Source organism: Haemaphysalis longicornis, unplaced genomic scaffold (assembly GCF_048455015.1).
Source record: "Haemaphysalis longicornis isolate Haplotype H1 unplaced genomic scaffold, Haemaphysalis longicornis Haplotype H1 scaffold_10, whole genome shotgun sequence".
Classification (NCBI taxonomy): domain Eukaryota; kingdom Metazoa; phylum Arthropoda; class Arachnida; order Ixodida; family Ixodidae; genus Haemaphysalis; species Haemaphysalis longicornis.
In genome coordinates this window covers 133,264,550-133,284,999 of record NW_027526204.1, presented here as the reverse complement: position 1 = coordinate 133,284,999, position 20,450 = coordinate 133,264,550, and the positions used below count along the sequence as shown (strand labels likewise).

The following is a 20,450-nucleotide window of genomic DNA, read 5'->3' as shown; positions in this document are numbered from 1 at the left end:
AAGAGTACTGTGGTTCCGCAAGCGCAGCTTGCAATTCGGTTTGCGGGCCAGGCATGCGCGCGTGTTGCTGTGATTTGGCCCGTTTTTGTGTGTGCAGGCTGATGGGTGAGCTGGACAGGGAGAGGCTAAGTGAGGGGGGTGCTTAGATTTGAAAAATCCAAAATAACCTACCCTCTTCCCCCCCTCTCCACACACTTTTTCCGACAGTAGGTAGATGAGACAGGCCTAAGAAAAATCATTTTATACAGTGAACATTTAAAAAGGAGCCACAGACATGCAGAGAACTCGCCACTTACGTTTGATACTCCGTCACTCTCAATACCACTTGAATGTGTTGCACCGCTTGAGCCACTGCTCTCAGTATCACAGAGCAGGTTGTCTTTGGCTCCGCCAAACATTTCGTTCAAATGACGCAAGCGCAGTAAAAGGTTCAAGAATGGAATGAGACAGCGTGTTTGGTGCCCAAGGCCGTATTAACTCTATAGCCTGTGTAACAAGTGCTTCCTTGCAGAAAAAGGGGTGGTTAGATTTGTGTGCAAGCTTTTTTCCAATTTTTGTTCCTGAAAGTAGGGGAGGGTGCTTTGAATCGAGGGGCGCTTAGAATTGTGCAAATATGGTACTAGCTCCACACATCTCAGCTGTGGCTCATTTGAGCAGCATTTCTTTCGTAACAATCGTGGTTGTGACTCGAATTGATGGCTTCCTGTTTGTTTGGTGGTGTAAAAGACATTACATTACCATTTTTTGGGTTCAATGCCGTAATCACGCAACTGAGCCTGTGCAGAATGATTCTAGGTTCTGAAAGCTTTCCCATTTGGTTGTGAAGTTTGGCATTGAATGCAAGTACAGCACCATTGTGGGATGCACTCTGATCCGGTTGACACTGAACGATGCAACATAGTTGAGTTCTAGATTGACACTTTTCCCCTGCAGACATTACAATGCAGGCAGCTGAAAAGCAGTGAAAAATTGAGCCACATCTTTTTACAAGAAGCAACTTCGTTTTAATTATTCGCAATTGTGTATAGTACCACCTATATGTATACAACTGTACAAAAAAAGAGGTGCGCAACGAGAGATCACTTAGAGAAAACAGAAACCTTCGCCACATGCTAAAACTCGGCCCGCAACAACAGTTTGCGTGCCTGCCTTCTCAACAGCATTTCAAACAGGTGTCTTTCTCCTCAACCAACGCTCAACACAGCACAATCCGCATTTGGCCGTCGGGAGAACAATGCACTGGGGAAAAAAAAATGCCTAAAAACAGCGCTCATTTATTCATTTTATCGCTTCAATTGGCACTGCGCAATTCCTCAAACACGACTCGCGCGAGTTGAGTGTTCAAAAATTCAGTTACGTTCACGGGCTAATCACACAAGGTCCACAACGGGAAAGAGTGTTTCGCGCACAACTTTTCGTTTCCTCCTCCTCTTGTAAAACAGCTTAGTAAAAGCTCGACAGAGTGTTCCCCACTTTTAAGTGAACCTAGATCATTCTTCACGGGGATGTAGCTTAACTCGAAGCATTTGCATTCTACTGCGATGACCTTTCATTCTTAACCGTACAATTAAAGGTCACTAACAGACAGCAGAATGTCGCCACAACACCGGCAGACCCCTTGGACTGCGTGTTCCGCAGTCGGGGTGTAAAAACCACACGCCCAAAACGAACAGCTATCGCAACAATAAAGCGGCAACATCTAAGTAAAATTTTCGCTTCTTCGGGCAATCTTGGTAAAGCTGGGTTGCCTCGGAGTCTTGCATTTCACTCAACCAGACAGTACCACTTTTAAAAAGACTTTCATGCCAAGAAATTTATGCTCTCCTGCCTTCGAGCATAGCTCGAAGCGAACGCCCTACATTCCAAACTCTCGTTCCACTATTGCTTCAACTTGTTCCTAAGCCTAGCATGCTTATTATCTTTGGCCTAAAGTGAAAAATGCAGCTCACAAACTCCAGACACATTCGGCGACGTAGAGAGTCGTTTTGGGAGGAGCATCCCAGCCCCGGCTTAAAAATATCCGGCTACGAAGCCACTCCGCCGCATCTTGAATACTACTCCTGCAAGATCAGCGAGGAGAGGAATGGTCGTTGAGCAACTGGGCTTTAGCGTCTTGAAACATCCTACGCTGATTCTAGCTGAAAAATAATTAGGTCGACGGAAAACGATGCGAGCCAGCTTCGTTTCTATTCGTACATTAAAATGCCCTCAGCGCAATCTTGCAAAATGCCAATACCTGTGCGATGCAGGGGCTCAGGGACTTTACCTAAGTATGGCAGCCAAGAAGTCCCAGTCTAGCGTCACGACGACGAATGCGAAACACGCGATGACGACGATGAGGTATCGCTAATTTGCCAGCCAAGCCTCATGCCCATTTTTCCCCCAATGTCCTAAAGTGCGAAGCGGTATTATTTTTTCCCCGTTAGTATCTTCCGTCGTGGATTGCCGTCGTGTACGGCGGCGGTCGAATGTGAACGCGCAGGTGACTAGAGCCCGTCCGGCTTGCTAGACGAGAAAGTCCTTGAGAAGAATCGACCGCCTCTTCTCGGCAACGTCCATCTGGTTTTCGAGGTCCTGAAATGGCAGCCAAATGGTCGGGAAAATGTGGATTACTACGTTGCGTGTCATAATTTTATGGAAAAATTTCGTAAAGCTGTATCGAAACGACAAATTTATTTATTTATCTATTTACTTAGAATACTTTCAAGGCCCGGAGGCTTTACAGAAAGGAGTGGTACAAATGTGGTACATACAGAGAAAAAAAAAAAAAAAGCACATTGTCAATTCAGGGCATTTTGTACAGCAATCTTGAATTTAACAGGATCACGTATACCAACGATGGAGGCAGGCAGAAAATAATACGCAGTGTAAATATGGCGACAAGCAGGACAGGAAGCATTAACAAACATACGCTCACGAGAATGGCAGCCCGTTTGCAGCATACCAAACTAACTTGGCTATAAAACTGGGCTCAAAAAATGTTTGCTTAAGGGGGGGAGTATGAAAGCATAACATACACCAAAACATGGTCCGATTTGACCAATCAGCTGCAATGACTTAGAACTACTATCAGCAATGTGCCTTGCTTTTTTTTTTGTTCAGTTGAAGAATTTAAGAAAATCGAGGTTAAGAAAATGCGGGCACTAGCTACACAAGATAATGTTAATTCTTTTGAGCATGTACAGTGGAACCCCGACGACTTCCATGAAAACCCTCGAAAGTGCCGTATGACCGGGGTGTTGTATGATTGGAATAGATTAATTAGTAGGCGGTGTCACGCGACAGGTGGGCTAAGAACTTATTTAGATTATTATATTTAGCGCATTCTCACGTAACTTGCGAATGCCTAACCGAAATACCAAGTTTCTTGGGGATGTACTAACTTCGGGATGTATAATTGGGGTTCCACTGCAGTCAGCACTTTCATGTTTCTAAAGACCATATGCAGATGGAAAATGTCAACTACTGACTCAGACAAGGTAGTACTGATGAAATGGTAAAGTACAACCTAAGTCCTTTAGTAAACAGCGGGGCTCTGATTATCGGTCCTGGATTCACCGTGGACTGACTTCCCAAGAAGCAATCCAGCATTTGTTTTTCATATCTGTATGGCATGGAGCACTGTCGGACTACCTGTGAACTATTCCCGGTGAGTTTGAGACTGTATATCAAAGAGCTCCATTGCGCCATCTACCAAGTAGAATATATACCGCTCCAATGAAGTTGGAGCTAAGCTATGCAGAATGTGAACTCAATTTTGTTTGGTCTGAAGCAGGCTCTTCAAATGGTCTTCGCGAGAAAAAAAAAAAAAAAAATAAGCGAGAAGTAAAACAAATAAGAGGAAGACGAGAAGAAACGCACCCCTCGGTCTGTCGTCTCTGCACGCTCCACCTTCCAAGAGAGATTCTCGATTTCCGCTTCCAGGGTTGCTTGCTGGTACTCAAACTGAAAAAAAAAAAATTGAGATAGTATGCACGCAGGTAAGTTGCCTTAGTATGTCGGCGACCACTAAGTGTCACTTGCACGTTTATAGAATTTGTGTAAAACTCCCAAGACCAGTACGCAGCACACTGCTTCATTAAATATGGACGTGGTCTTTTTTTGGCAAGGGTATTAAAAAGGCGTCTCGCTCTCTTTTTTTTAAAGCGAACTTTAGTGACCTCATTGATGCTGTTGTAAGCCAATACTCCCTGCAGGAAAGCCAACTTTCCCTGCTGATGATGATGAATGATCGTGGGTGAAGTAAAAAAAAAAAAAAAAAAAAAAAAAAAAAAACACTCCCTGAAGCCGGAATCAAACCTGTGTCCCTTCTGTTATGAAGCCGGTGTCTATATAATTGGTTTATTTTGACATGGCCAAAGTGAATGTCAGGCAGCAGATACTGATTCGTGCCTACACCGCCAACGGAGTACACACCGTAGAGTTGCTGTGGGTATTCTAGAAAAATGGTGCGTACCTCCAGAGCAGCACATACTCGCAGTGTAGGATTGGCCAACCAAGGAATCCATCACGAGAGAGCTTCGGGTTCAACCATTGTCATCGTTAGACAGAGGGGTGCGTGATTTTTTTTTCAAGCTAAGCGAAATTGCTTCAGGAGGAAAAAATTACCCTTTTTCAGTTTTGAGGAAGTGCAGTGTTTGCCAGGCACACAATACGGTTGCCATTGTTGCACCTGTCAGAGTGACGCCTTATTTACCATAAACGCAACAGCCATAGTTAACACTCAGAAGCAAAGTTTAGATTTTGAAGCTCCCCTTCGAAATCCAATCCAAACTTCACACCAAACATCTGAGACGTAGTTTGAAGCAGTGTGCCTACCTGGATGAAATGTAAGAATGGTCTGTTTTTAACTGTTCAAGTAATTCTTTTTTTTTTTTTTGTCATTTCAAAATTGCGGGCACATGAAATTTTTTGTTTAAATTTGTGTGCAATGCCAATCAAGGTAGTGGTCCTTACTATGTTAAAATGATTCATTACAAATGATAACCAGAATTAGGCAATTATATCAGTTTCACTTCTGATACTGAGTTCAGAACCTACATGAGCCAGTATTGGACCCACGACAGTAGCATTGTACGAACGGCAACTAGGCTTCCTTTTGTGTCGGTTCACTGGTAACAGTAAGGGCTTAAAGTCCTGTAGCAAGCTCACTGGTGTTAATTCCTACCACAGTACGAAGACTGAAAAGGCGGGGCTTACCAGTTCTTTCCTGGGACCGGGTTCCATGTAGTAGGCATAAGGGTAGGTATACTGTAGAGTGTATCGGCACTGCAAAGCAAAAATTGTACACTATTTCACTTAGGCAGACATTTTTTTTTTCTTTCTTCCAGCTGCAAGCAACTACCACTTTGTACGCTTTCAGCTTGCACTACAGCGCATGTAGGCAAAGTGTTAGAGTTGAAAAATAATACTCCTAAAGAACACCTTGACCATTTTGCACAGTCGGCCTGTGGTTCAGACTCTGGATATTACACCGCGCCATAAAAATGGATTAGGAAATTAAAAATATTTGACTCGAGCCTCTTAGGCAGCAATGTGGCCAAATGAGTTGGCAGCTTCGACGTGCAGCACTGAGGTATGGTAATGAGGACAGCAAAGAAGATGGGGGGGAGAAAAAAAATGCTGAGATGGGAAGCGAAGGGGGAAGAGGAGGGCAACAGCAGAGGGGAAAGAGTGCCACCTTGGCCAGGAGGGCGACCGCGTCGAGCAGGTACTGCCAGTCGATCCAGGTGCCTTCGTTGGCCATCACCTTGGCGTTGATGCGCGCCTTGATGCTGCTCATGGTCATCTCCTCCAGGCGGAGGCTCTTGGCGTGGTTCTCCCACTGCAGCAGGGGGGGCAGGGGGGAGAGCGTTACCACTCAGGGGGAAAAAGAGGGCCCCCGCGATTACTTCGCATAAAGCGGCAGTTAGGCCTAACTGGTTACGACAGCTTCAGGTACGCCAACCAACTCGGGCGTCGGAAGCGGCCACTTTCTCAATCCTAAACGATGGCCTGGGCGGGCATTTCGGTCTCGCAGTTGATCTGGATTTGCCAAACTCTAGTTCACGGCTGTGTTAATCTGGTTAACGACATATATCTGCAAAGTTAGTCCTAAAATACATGCAACATTGCTCATGGCGGCAACGTGAGCAATCCGAATCGTTGAAAATTGTCTATTTGACTAAGTCAGTGAACACAACTTTGTTATGAGCTCGCAACCTGACCATCAGGCAAACTTTCGTCAAACCCTACACTACATATTGTGTGTGAGCCATCACATGCGAAATATGACAAGAATGCCAGTAGTACTTGAGAGCCAACTTCGGGCGCAGGTATCTCTACCCACAAACGAAATTTGCAATTTATAAAATATTTCTGCAAATTTTTCCAACATACAAGAATGAAAACACAATATACAACAATGAAGACTGCATCTGTTTTGGTTATTAGCCGCCTCCATTTCCTAACACAAATACTCCCGCAAAACCACTTACCAAAATGCTAATTTGTGACTTCTATGTACTTCATCGACTGCCAAGTTCTGCTGCAAATAGTTTATTTCTATTTTAAGGCGGGGGGACACTGGTCTTGAGGACCGAAAATTTGCCAAAAAATAAATTTTCTGTATTAATTTTATTTTCAGTCTGCAGGTACCAAAGAATGTACCTGCAAAATGTCATAGCTGTATCATAAGTATTCACAAAGCTGTTGCCCTTTGAAGTCGCCTAAATGACCTTTTTTGCCTATGTTTGCAAACTTCGTGCCCTGTTTTCTCAGAGCCAATTTTTTTCCCACATGGTCAGCTGTCGGGTACAATATCTTGGGATGTGCTGGTTCGATTTACATCATTTTTGCTGCATTCGAAAGCTTATGAACTGAACAGTGCAATAAAATCCCAAAAGTGCATAATTTCTTTTTGCTGGCACAAGATTTTATGCAGTTAGTTTTACAAAAACATTTTAAATTGATGACCTGACATTTCTGAATTTTACAGCGTTTGCAGAAACCATGCTAAAATTACTGCAGTTGTATAGTTGCACTCCCTGGTCCTTCTAGAGCACAAGGGGATAAAAGCTATTTGAGTATTTCATAGGTACATAATGAAAAAATTGTCCGAAACGGAGTGACATAACATGTTGCACAACTCTAAACGTACAATCCATAGACGAAAACTGACTGCATATTTGTGCTCAGGATGTTGAAATACACTCAGTGTGTAAATCTCAAGCACATAGGTTAAAAAATAACAAAAATGTCCTCAAGACCAGTGTCCCCCCTTAAAGCAAAAAATGTTCAACACGAAAAAGCCAAGAAGGCAACCGACCCTTTCAAAGTAGAAGAGGTACTTCTTGAGGGCTTCTCTGGCCTGCGCGTGGGCGGATTCGTTGGCTATGTTGGGGTTCTCCTTATAACGGCTGCATTCGTAATACTCGCTGCCATGCGTGCGCCAGTCTGCAGAAATGGGACCAACAGCGACCTCATTGTTGTCATCACTGGTGTTGGATTCACGCGACTTCACCAACACGACGACACATTTCACCCTGACAACAAGCACGCAGACACAGAACACCAAACCCAATGAGTTGTGGGAACTTGTGTCGGTATTTCGCTAGAGATGTTGGAACTGCACGAAACAACTGAATGCATAATTTTAAAGAAATGAATAACAAAATGAAGTACAAAGACAATTCCAATTTTTTTTTTCCTATGTAAAGCAGGTACACCCGACTTTTATTACACTGGACCTACATACAGTAGAACCTCGTCACAAGAGACACTTGATTATAAGGGAAATCTGAATGAAAAGGGTTAGCAACATCACATACAAGAGACCTTGGTTACAAGAGACCTGTTTCCCAGATCCCTTGAGTGTCTTTTGTAACAAGGTGTCACTGTACAATGAACAGGCGGGCTTAATGAGCCCAATTACTGGGGTCTGCTTTGTTCGCATCTGCTTGACCCACATTTCAGCCTAATGCGTAAAGGCGTGTTCATCACATCATCTTGGCGTAAATTTAGGTCCTATCACATGAGACATCATTTCGATCGCACTCTCCAGGAAGCAAAGCCACGGTTTGCGTTTTCTGTTTGCACTAGAGTTAGCATACGGGAGCCTGTTGTACTTGGTCACAAACGATGACTCCTGACAAGAAAAATAAATTTGCAGCTCGGAGGTTTAGGAGGAAGAATACTCCACTTTCCTGAATGAGAAAGCTAAGGCATACGAAGACCCTTGACATAAATAAGCAGACGAAATCACGGTAGACGTCACAGGTGATTGCAAGCAGTCTTGACAGCATACGGGAAGAACAAATCATTCCGCTTCTAGCTCGTTCCATGCTCAGCCGCTGAAGCTAGGCCTGCTGAAGGAGACATTTAAGTGCATACGTACCTCCGAGACACATCCAGCAGAAATCGTATTTACAACTGTAACATTGCTGGAAAGAAAAGAAAAAAAAAAAGAAAAAAACAATGGGGTAAAAAACTGTGAAGCAGTAGGTTTTCAGTTTACTTAATGGCTAAAAATACATCGTAAATCTGTGGAAAACACAATGCTTTGTGTTTTCTGCCACTTGTTGCCATTTTCGGAAAGTACATGACTACCTTGGTCAGTGCATTGCAACTGTGTGGGTTAACAATCGTTCAGCCAGGACGCTGATTTTTATGAGTGCTTCCAACCTAAAATTCCTCAAGTGAAGATTTGCCCAGCAATGGTTCTGCCCATTTGCACACTCATTGACAGCGAAAATAAGACTCACCATATGGTTACAACCTCCATTTTTTTCTATACATATGTGGCACCGTGGACACTGCAATAAAGAACAAAACAAAATGAAAATTGTAAGACACAGTACCCCCCCGAAAAACAAGCACGTACATATAACCAAAATGGAAATGTGCAAATGCAACTAAGAAACTGGCAACGACATGCAAGAATTAGGAACATGAAAGAATTAAAGCCGTTCCGCTCAATGTGAAAGCTGTCGGAAGTGCAGAAAAGTGATTCGCCATACTGGGCTGTAGCGCCGTTATCAGCGCACTGCTACCACCCAACGCATTTCAAATTTCCCGCCTTCGCAGTGCTCGCGCGCCCTCTGCCTGAAACTGCGCCATCGGGAGTTCTGCTCTTGTTGTGCTTGCTTTTCCTCCCACATGTGCCAGTGTAGCACTGCCACTTTTTTTCGCTTGCTAACGTAAAAACCAACCCAACGAGCGTTCCTAACTAAATGAACGCAGGCGCTGCCGGTTAATTGCGTATATTTTACCTCAAATGTACCTGCAGTCTTCTTTGTGCTGAACAACGGGGAGATGTATGACAAGCTCCAGCAGTTCACGAGTTTCGAACGCTTATGACTATATAAACCGCTTGGCTTTCGAAGCTTCTGGGTTACGTTGCGACGACGGAACGCCTACCTAGTGGCTCTACTTGGGCCCAGCAAGTGAACTACAATGACAAGGCGAGCCCCTAAAGTGCGCTGCACTTAAAACACAAGGCACCGAAAATCGTTGTTCAAGATGCGGCATGATTAATGAAACCACACGAGGAACATTTTGTGACGGAAAGAAGGCTGAAAGGATCTAAGAGCCCCTTTCTCCCCACCACTCACATCCTTAGTGTGAGCAGAGATGTAGTTGGCAGTCTCGGAGTCATCCGCACACTTCGTGATCCACTTCTTAATCGTATCACAGTCCGCCGGCGCGTGATAGTCGGCTCCGCATCGAAAGCTGCGTGGGAAAAAGTCGAAGGTTTGCATGGGATCAGAACATTCGGCGGTGCCAAATACAGTAGAACCCCGCTCTTACGTTCCTCAGTGCTGCGTTTTCCTGGCTGCTACATTGTTTTTGCCTAGTCCCGGCGCAGCTCACATAGAGTTGCATGTAATAAAATCCTCACTGTTACGTCGTGGCTTAGAGCACGTTATCGGATCATTCATCGCGACCGCTCGGGCAACATCCGCGGCCACCATTTTGACGTCTGACGAGCTTTGGCCAGGCTTGGCTAGGGAAGTGACTGCATGAAGTTGCACGCGGGTGCGATTCGTCACCACTAGATGGCCCTACGTTACTCTATGCTATCACCATCATCACTCTGCTTACAATGGAAGTCTTCGGAATGCCGGAAGTGCGTGTTTGCCCTAAAAACACCACCGCAAAAATAGCACGCACTCTCGTCGTCATCTTGCGTTTCAAGCTTTGAGAACACCGCTGAACTTGCAACCGCGAACTTCGTCGCGCCTTGATGGCGTTGCGAAAACAGGAGGCGGTTTCCCTTCAGGAAAAGCTTGACGTACTAAACGTAATAGACAAGCAGCCAGCGCAGAAGCGAGTCGACATCGCTACGGACCTTGCATCGCAAAGCGTGGTGTTTTCCAGTGATAGTAAAAGGCAGCAATCCTACATGCTCGAGTTTTTTTAAGGTTCGAAAGCCAAACTTGCAGAAATACATGGTTGCAAATCAAAGCTACACTCTTTTTGTTGATTTTCAAAGGTTTCCTCACTGCTGCACTTTCCTGGTTGTTACGTTTTGCTTTACCGGTCCAGTGAAAAACGTACAAACAGGGTTCCACTGTACAAAGTTGCTAAGAATTGCAATGCCTGAAACAACAAATTTAACACGCGAGATGGCAAATTAGAGAATTTTAAAGACCGCTGTACAATGGGCATCTGCAAATTATTTCTTTTCAATTTCTTTTCCCGTCTGTCATGAGTGCCCAGGGCACTCATGACAGACGTACGATTCAGCAAAACACAGAAGTGACACAAGAACACACAGCAACGCGGCCACCTAGAAAGTCATATAACAAGAAGAAGCTCTTCTGTCAACTACCAATACCCCCATACGGCGGCTCTCCCATTAATGATCTATGCTCCCTCAAGAGCCGTACGCTCGTGGTGCGTGCAGATGTTAAAAAAAAAACAGCTTTTGTATAAGCACGCGGAATAACCATGAGCTGTGTGGTGAGCAGGAAACTTTATTACCAATCATGAGAACGCTTTCACTGCAAGACACCCATCGAAGCTACCGGTAGCGACACTGCAGCTATATCAAAACATACAACATGGCGGCTGACACTAGCGGCCGCTTGTGATTTCCTTTGATTCGTGAGTACGTTACTCGCGTTCAAGAAGCGTTTTGTTCGTCTCTAAGAAACAAAATTATTATTACCAAATCCTTTGAATCAATGCACGGCACTGTAGGCACAATCATATCACGTTCGTCCGAACGCACTGGTGGAAGGTTAGCTGCTCTAGGTACGGTGGACAAAGTGCACAGATCGGGAGCGCCAACTTTCAAAGTCGGCATCAGCTTTATTGACGCTAGAATGTATGCAATGGACAGCTTTTGTATAAGCTAAACGCTACGCTTTGACCGTAACCATAGAAACGAGGGCGTTACGCTTTCGCCAGCTTGTAGCACCCCTGATTTCTCATTTCTCTTGCCGTTACAAGCGGCACAAAGTTCGATTTCGATTCGAAGTCGACCCCCCAACAGTGGATTATCAGACTTGAAAAAAGGGGTCGACTTACAATCGTGTAAGTATGGTACATAGACTCTGTCACAAGGTGATGATAGTGGTGGCACGGCTGTAGCCAGAAATTTTTTTCATGGGGGGGGGGGGGGGGTTACGGATTTTGCGAAGGGGGTAGTTTTGCTGCCAGCAACAGCAAGTATTGCTTACGTGCTGCCTGGAAAAGATTTCAAGGGGGGGGAGAGGGGTTCGAACCCCCCCCCCCCCCCCTTCCCCTCTGGGTGCAGCCCTGGGTGTAGGTGTGACAGAGAGAGAGCAGACTTACCAGAAGGTGGTCTTGCAGTGTTTGCAGATCACCCTCTTGCTTTTGTTTTCTTTGGCTCGGATGATGATGCTGCAGTTCGGACCGGGGCAGAAGCGAAGCTCCGGATGACTCTGTTTCCGAGAAAGAGGGAAAAAAAAAAAAAAAAACAACAAAAAAAAAAAGACAGGCATTAAAAAAAGAAAACCAACGCTGCCCTGGAATCCTAAACTTTGCAACACAGCTGACTAGCTGATGTGAACGTTGGCCCACATAGCACAAGCCTCACTTGAGGAAGCTCTACAGTGGTTCGACACAGGTGCCGAAAATCTTAGGATTTAACCCTGCACCAATTCAGAAAAGCTGCCGCTACCTGAAATGTGCAAGGAGCTCTTTCAATGCGGGCATCTTAGTATTTCGTCTCTATCTAAACACAGCTGCTCTGAGAGAGAAATCAAGCACGATACCATGGCCAATGCCACTGCACATCAGGTACTTCACCAAATGTCAACTACTAAATCACATGTCAACAAGCAGAGATTCCTACTTTTACTGCTTTTCGTTTATTTTCATCACGCAGTGGTAGCAAGTCTTTAACTCAAACAAGCCCAACTTACTGCCTGACTGCTATATGCTGACTAGGTGAGAGAATTTACACCCCTTAAAGGGGCCATACAGACAAAATACGATTATTTATTTAATGAGTGCCCTGCCTTGCCGAAAAAGGCGTTCCACCAGAGGGGGTTAGAGACTGGAATGAAGCAATTGTTTGTTCATACAGCGCAGTTGCTTGCCTTGCAGCCGGTTTCAATTTATTCGAAAGATTTCATGTTTTGTGGTGCCCCCAGCGCTTGTCTGGAAGCAAACGATGCTTTCTTTATTTACTGACAAATTAACCAAATTAAGTTAAAATTTCAATTCTCCCGCAAAATCATGTGTTTTCGTGACATCTGCAATGATGTCATCTGTACTGGGAAGCCTTGTTTAGCGTTAGTCAACCTAGATGGCGCCATCATACCGCGCCGGGCTGTTTTCTGCCTTTGTTTTTAACCTTATTTGTACCTGGCTTGTTTTTGTTGAGGTAGAAAATAATAGTTTCGGGAAATACGCTGTTCGCTCGACAAATACGCTCACGTAAGGCACCATCGCTTACACCAATCCGCAAGTGTCGTCTGAGACAACCCCAAAGCGCCGCAGTGCTGTGCTGCTAAAACAAGCATAGTGCGCACAGTACCAACATTAGTACGCATCGGTACTTCTATTTTACGTGTACTTTCGTAACTTCCACTGTTTGTCCCACCATTCTTACTGCTATAAAAAGAATGTGCCCTAAATATAAGTGCAATTAGCTCGTTCAGCGAACTTAAAAGCCCTGCTAATTTGCATTTGCCGGTCTCAGCCAATCGCACAGCAGTCACATATGACATCATAGGTTCTATTGCAGGAAATGAGCTAGTGTGGTCGCATGGTCATTCCACTTTTTCCTACTTTTGTAGTTTATTTGAGCGAAGTTTACATTACAAGTCAGGTCAGCGTGATTCTAACGCGGCAATCTTTCGAATGAACCAAACTTGCGTTTTGTCTGCATGGCCCCTTTAATTACGCGTGCTCCCATAACCAATAAATGTTGGCAGAACTGGGACGACCACAGTGAGCAAGAACACCAGAATAGTCATAGAATCATTAATAGCAAAAATTAGCATGCAATTTTGCCATGTTTCATTCAGTGACACATATTGATGGCTATTCGGACAACAACAAAAAATAAAATAAAAGAAAAGAAAAGAAAAATACACACACGCTAGACAACTGCACACAAATACAATGATTGAAGGAGCATGTGAACATCAGCCGACCGTAACGTGTGGTCATTCTGAGCTCTGTGCAAAGCAAGAGAAGAACGGCTCTCACCCGCACATAGTCGGAGAAGAGGAACTGCTGGTACTTTTCCCGGAGGACCGATTTGCTGAGTAAGCTCAGGACAAAGTCTTCGGGGACCAGAATGGTGCAGAACTGCGCCATGCACTCGATGGCTGGAGGACAAAAAGGACACCGACATGAGGCGGGTGAAAAAAATTCATGACAATCCACTCAATGTGACAGCTGTCGGAAGTGCAGAGCAGTGATTCTCCATAATGGGCTGTGGCACCATTATCCGCTCACTCTTACCACCCATCACACTCTTCGCCGCCCTGCCTCATTCCTCTCCCGATGAATTCAACAAAGGTTTGTCCAACACATTTCAAATTTCCCGCCTTTGCAGTGCTCGCGCGCCCCCTGCCTGGAACAGCGCCAGCGGGAGTTCTGTTCTTTTCCTGCTTGCTCTTCCTCTTTCACGTGGTGGTGTTGCACTGCCACTTTTTTTTCGCTTACAAGCGTAAAAACCAACTTAATGAGCGTTCCCAACTAAATGAAAGTGGGCGCTGCCGGTTAATTATGTATATTTTGCCTCAAACGTAGCTGCAGTTTTCTTTGCGCTAAACAACGGGGCGATGTATGACAAGCGCCAGCGGTTCGCGAGTTTCGAACGCTTACGACTATATAAACCGCTTGGCTTTCGAAGCCTCTGTGGGACGCCGTGACGACAGAACGCTGGGTGGCCCCACTTGGGTCCAGCGAGCGAGCTACGACGACAAGGCGAGCACCTAAAGTGCTGTGCACTTAAAAGGCAGCCGTGTACTAACTGTAAGGATACCGCTGGTTCTGGAGAAAGGAGCATTGTGCAGAGGTGGTCTGAAGGCCCCTCAAAAAGATCAAAAAGACGTATGTTTGGAATGAAGAAAAGCCTGAAGGAATAACAAATATGTAAAGTTTAATGCGAACTGAAGCACTGTGGTTGTGGGAACGTCAACGGTTACTGGGGCCCAGCAACACTTTTTTATAGCGTATTACAGAATCATTTTTTTTTGTTCACGGCAAATCACCGTTTTCGGATGTAAAATTTTGCGGTAAAAGCACATTAGCACTTTAGCAAAGTAGCATTGCTTTGCACCTAGCGCGAAACTTGCACAACTTGCCCAAAAACGTTGTGGTTCGTTGCATTTACTTCCAATTCTTGTTACTGTACCGTGGCTTCCAGTGCGCCATCACTGGCTGTGCAAGCTTTGTAGAGGACAGGTCATTTAGTACTATCAATCGACATAAAGAGGAGAGCAGTGTTTTGGTTCCCACTACAAGGAACGGTGCAAAAATGCAGGGCAGCGAGTGCAATGCAGAGCATGCACTGCTGAGTGCTAGAAACAATGCAGTTTTCATGGAACGTAAAATTTTGATTAAGCTCTGATCAGGGCATCTATGCATGCATTGGCATCACAAGGTGTTAACTACATTTGGCTTCACCGAGTGAGAATATATAGTCTGCCGGCTGTCCCATAATCGCAATTTCTTAAACCACAGTTTTACCGAACTGACCTCACTTTGCTACCATCTCGATAAATTTTGGCCACCCTTTGCATACGCACATGGGTCGCAAAAACAGTGCAGACAGGGTGGGCGGTCAATCCGTACCTGTAGAAATGCCCTGCAGAATTTGTATCTCAAAGTGCATTGCCCAGCAGTCCGGACAGAAGTAGTGACCGCAAGCCAGGCCCCTGAACCGTTCACCGGGAAAGTCTTGCAGGCAGATGGAGCACTGCATCGAGGGGTTGTTCCGGATTGCCTGCGTGCGAGAGTGACAAATGCTCAGTCTAACACACTGCAGAGACCCTAACAGAGACCAAAAACAGCATAGAACACACTAAAGCCTCTACTACATCCTAAGAACTGTATGGCGAAATAAGGAGGCGCAGCCTTTGTTACTAGTACCACAAGTGCCCGTTAATTAACCGCATCAAAACCGGTCGCTGACCTGCATCTCGACGGCTGGCGACCGCAGCGGCTTGATCCTTGCATCCGCCAGGGCCTGCGCAGCATTCTGCTTGTACTTCTGAATTATCTCTTGTGAGTTCCAGTTGTGGGTGTGGAGCAGGACCTTTGCCACAGACGGCATCACCTGCATGCGGAGAGAAGCCGATAACAGGCATATAGCAAGAGCAAAATTGTTGGCATAACGAAATATGTCGTTTTTATGCACCTCCAAACTACAACGCGCCTACGCTGCACAGGCGATGAGGCGCGCTGTAGTAGAGGGCTCCGGAATAATTTTGACCACCTCGGGATCTTTCATCCTCATCATCGCCCTCCTATCTACACCCACTGCAGGGCAAAGGCCTCTCCCATAGGTCTCCAATCATTCCGGTCCTGTGCTGTGACCAATTTATCCCCGCAAACTTCTCGATCTCATCTGCCCATCGAACTTTCTGCCGTCCCCTGCCACGCTTGCCGTCTCTAGGGATCCACTCTGTTACCCTTAATGACCAACGGTTACCTTGCCTTCACATTACATGCCCTGCCCATGCCCACTCCTTTTAATTTCTACTAATATGTATTTAACACGTGTTTGTTCCCTGACCCACCCCACTCTCTTCTTGCCCCTTAATGTTACACCTATCATTTTCTGTTCTTCCGTTCTGTTACACGGGAATCTTTAACAAGCACCAAAATCTCGAACAAACAGATGTTTTCGCTTTTTGCCTTCATCAGAAAAGCGGCCGCTGCGGCAATCCCATTTAGAGCTACTTTGCAACCAGCTGCTTGGTTACAATGGCTCCTGTTCAATCGCCCGCTGGCTATGCGCCAGTCATCATCGTCATCATGTAGATTTCCCCTGTCATAAAATCTGTCATCCTTGCTAAGGGCAGTTATGGCCCAGGTCTGCCTTGCGTCGTTTTTCCGCTACATTTTGGTGCCTTGAGACCTCGGAAGATGACCGCACGCGACGAAGGAGACTACCGACGTCCCCTCCGGCTTGAAGTTCGCAGAACCCCTCTCCTTCATATCTTCATACAAGACTGCTTGTACTGCCTCTGAAGAAATTACTTCACAGCAATAAATTTGCGTATAGCAGTGAAGCTGACTTCAAGAGAGCTCGATATACTACGCTCCACACGGATATACGGGGTATTTAATAAAAGGATCTCGGCCCACCATACTCTGACAACAGACTTCTTATATTGCACCTAAATGTTTCTCCCCTGCACAGCATTTATGTACAGGGGTGAAGCTGGCTTTAAAGGGGATCAGGGTCTCGCAGAGCAGCTGACACACTTATATTGGGGCTGTCCCTACTAAGAAGAATGCTTCCACAATATTTCTTTGTTTTTCATGCAGTTGCACCAACAGCGTAGAGCGCAACATTGGGTACAGAGCTGTTTGGACGTACGCTGAGGCTGGCACAGATGACCTCGACGGATTCGTTGAGTAGCCGGTCGACGTCCTCGATGGTGAGGCACTCAAACTCAAAGTACTCGGGGTCCTGCTTCTTCTGGTCCTGCTGGTCAATCTCTCCGTCCTCCGGGCAGTTGTAGTAGTCCTCATAGCCAATGTCCGAGTCGGAGCTCACCTCGGCGTCGGACCCGACGTCCGACATCTGGAAACACAGACATGCACGCAAAAATTGCATCATCTTCATCATCATCGCGCACACATAATTTTTGAAGCAATGTTTGATAGACTTCCAGTCACTGCTATCCCGGGTCATCCGGATCTATTTCTTGTCTTATCCCTTTCTTATCCTGTCCTTCCACTAGGTCTTCTGTTGCACATGCTTCTCTCTCTGTCATCCGATAGCCATTCTGTTAATCAGGTGGCCCACATAATTTCCGGAGTCTGCATATCCGGTGGGTGTCAAACTTTTTCTTCTGAGAAACTTGCTCCACCTCACGGGTTTCCCCTAAACAGACTGATAAACAGTCATTGCTTCAAACCGGACTGTCATTCTTCTGAGAAACTTGCTCCATCTTACGGGTTCCCCCTAAACAGACTGATAAACAATCGTTATTGCTTCAAACCGGACCGTCATTTGTCTGCAAGCCCCATGCATTTCGAAACCACGCATTTCAAACCATTAGCTTTTTTGAAACAGCGGTGTTGAAGCCTGCACAAAACTAGTGCACTTTTGCCACAGAGGAGACAGAAGAAAAAAAATACCTATGTTGGTTGCGAGACGCTTAGCTAAAACAGGTAGAGAAGCCTTAACAATTGCTTAGATCTGCGCTTTGGTTTGCTTTCTACCGTTTTACTTAACTGAACTCATAACTATAAACATAAGATGTGCTGGTCTCTATAGCCGGACGCGGAATTGTGCATTCAAGATGCAAGTTTGGTTCATTTGAAAAATTGCTTTGCTAGAGTAATACTGACACTACCTTTAGCACGAATTTCACTAAAATAAGCTTAAGAGAAGAGGCATGCAACACCCTAGCTATTTTTTCGCACCGAACTGATGACATATTATGGGCAGCTTGTTGCAATTGGCTGAGGCCGACAAAATCCAATGCAAATTGATAACACGGATTGTAAGCTTGCAGAACTAGATACTCGTGTTTAAATTCAGTGCAAATTCTTTTTATAGCAGTACAAATAGGGGGTAAACAATGGAAGTTACGAATGAACACGTAAACATAGAAGCGCCAATGCATACAGTGCGCACTATGCCAGCTGAAACTGCATAACAATTGTGCACATTGGAGTGGTCTGCTTATGCCAGTTGAACACGACGCCAGCCAACTGGCATAAGTGACATCGTCACTTAAGGCCCGTTTCACACTTGCGACGAAAGCGAAAGCGATTGCCACCCTTGCTGTTCATACTTGCATGTGACATTGAGCGGCGGTGATGACGATTTTTTGCTTTTATTGTTATTGTATCGCGCTCGGAGCGAGACTTCACGGGAATATCGCCGCTCGTGGAGACACAGCATCCGGGTGCTTTGGCAGGATATGACGTCAGGAAGTCTCGCCTCCTGTTTCCGCTTCAAAAGCGACGGCGGCGAAAAAAATTGGTCGAGACCGATGCCAGGCAACAAAAGCGACAGATTTCGTCGCAAGTGTGAACGGGCCTTTACGTGACCCTGTTTGTCAAGCACACCCAATCTTTCCGGAATGATTACTATCAACCGTAACAAAAGTAAGCCAGGTACAAATCAGGTCAAAACCAGAGCAGATTCGGACAGCAGTTTGTGAAGGAGTATTGTCGCACCACCTATGAAGGCAAACGGTAAACAAGGCAATAAACAACTGTTTAGCCGTTTGCTGCAGCCGTAATCAACACACTAAAACTTTCAAGTTAGGTATGTTCCTTGAACCCTCGCTTGCATCACGAAACATTTGATTTGGTGGGAGAATCAAAATTTCGGCTTAAAGTGTCTAATTTCTCAGTAAATGAAGCATCGTTTGCTGCTAGACAAGCACTCTGGAACTATAAAACACCAAATCTTTCGAAGAAAACAAACTTGCATTTTGTCTTCATGGGCCCTTTAATGGTCAAAAAACAGTTCTGGTACCAACCTAACAGTTTTTCACACAATCAAACTACGAACTTGTTTAATTAAAGAAGCTATGTACAGATCCCGTACAACTACAAGGCTGTGAAGTTAACAAAAATGTGCACCCTTTATGCAGTACACCTTCATTTTACCAAAGTTGTAGCGACAAAAAAAATTCGTTGTAAGAGGTATTTTGATATGAGGAGTGGCGACCTAATCGCACATGCGCCGGTTGTGGACCGCGGATGATTTTCAATAAAGCGATTTCATTACGATGCTAGAATGTAACACTTTTTTTTTCTCTCCGAATAGACACGCCTACAAGTGAAATCCCTTTACCAGGCGTGATTACTTGTAGCGAATTCGAGAGCACACAATAGTCGCTTCCCAGACGCGCGCATCGGACGATTTCTAAATGATGGCACGGAGCTCAAAACGAGTTCGGGACGGTATCAGAATAAAAATAACCCGAAGCACGAATAAACTTGAACGCTTGCCAAGGAGGGTTCGTGCCACTTCGACGAAAGAGCAGAGTAATCAAATTGCGCAAGTCTACAGGGCATTTTTCGGATACTACGAAGTTGACGAACACAAACGATACTTGAAAAAATCGAGGGCTTAAACAGCACGGCGCTCACAACGGGACACCGGTTTCTCTACCGCGATTTTAGGGGCGATTTAGCAGCTTTCTTTTTCTAGCCGCTCATCGTTGTCGATGAACAATCGCAACACGCCCTTAAATATACGCGATCTACATATCAACAACTTGTGGCGCAGCGGCAGCGGCGTGCTCGTATATAAATAGCGAGAGTATAAACAACCCCTTGTCTGATAAGTTACGGTACCAAGAGATTGAGCAAGCTACAACAAAACATCTGTCACTGTGTGCACTTCGATCGCGGTGAGTCAGTGGCCCTTCAAGAAGTCCCGTACCTTTTTCGCCGCTTTACCGGGGTTCCTTTTTGCCATTATAAAGCGTTCGTGCCAGGCTAGTCCAAACGGTTGCGACACTAGCAGTGAACATGCAATGTAACCGAGCCTGTTACGGTGCATCGGTACGCTGCTGTGCGTGCGGCCGAAGCACGTGCGGGGTTAGAGCTCGAGCAGACGAAGACGCAGAAGAAACGGAAGTGCTCACCCTGTTAGGTAAAGTTTCTGTCCAGTGTTTATATCAAAAAAGTCTCGTGCGATGACAGAAGCGACATCCTCCCGCAGTTAGGCTTGCACTTCGCTAACAACCAACAATTGAACAACAACAAACTAGAGCACCGGAGTCAGCCAGCGCCCCTTGACGCGCCGGCATGATGAGCAGGTTTTTTCTTGAGATAAGAGG

At 45.5% G+C, this 20,450-nt stretch overlaps 1 protein-coding gene across 2 annotated transcripts; it reads right to left on the bottom strand.

The window, feature by feature from the left end:
- Positions 1-981: 981 nt before the first annotated feature.
- On the bottom strand, positions 982-20,412 carry Ari-2 (E3 ubiquitin-protein ligase ari-2). Of its 2 annotated transcripts, none has more exons than XM_077690775.1 (14): positions 20,256-20,412; positions 17,015-17,221; positions 15,602-15,745; positions 15,262-15,412; positions 13,666-13,787; positions 11,779-11,888; positions 9,591-9,708; positions 8,742-8,792; positions 8,375-8,420; positions 7,307-7,434; positions 5,681-5,824; positions 5,200-5,268; positions 3,862-3,945; positions 982-2,574 (listed from the first exon to the last, which is right to left on the bottom strand). In XM_077690775.1, exons 2-14 carry the CDS (start codon positions 17,219-17,221, stop codon positions 2,506-2,508), a joined length of 1,443 nt encoding a protein of 480 aa, XP_077546901.1. In that variant the 5' UTR covers positions 20,256-20,412; the 3' UTR covers positions 982-2,505. The 2 variants fall into 2 exon arrangements, with proteins under 2 accessions (XP_077546901.1, XP_077546900.1); XM_077690774.1 differs by lacking the exon at positions 20,256-20,412 and adding an exon at positions 20,051-20,203.
- Between the last annotated feature and the right edge of the window lie 38 nt (positions 20,413-20,450).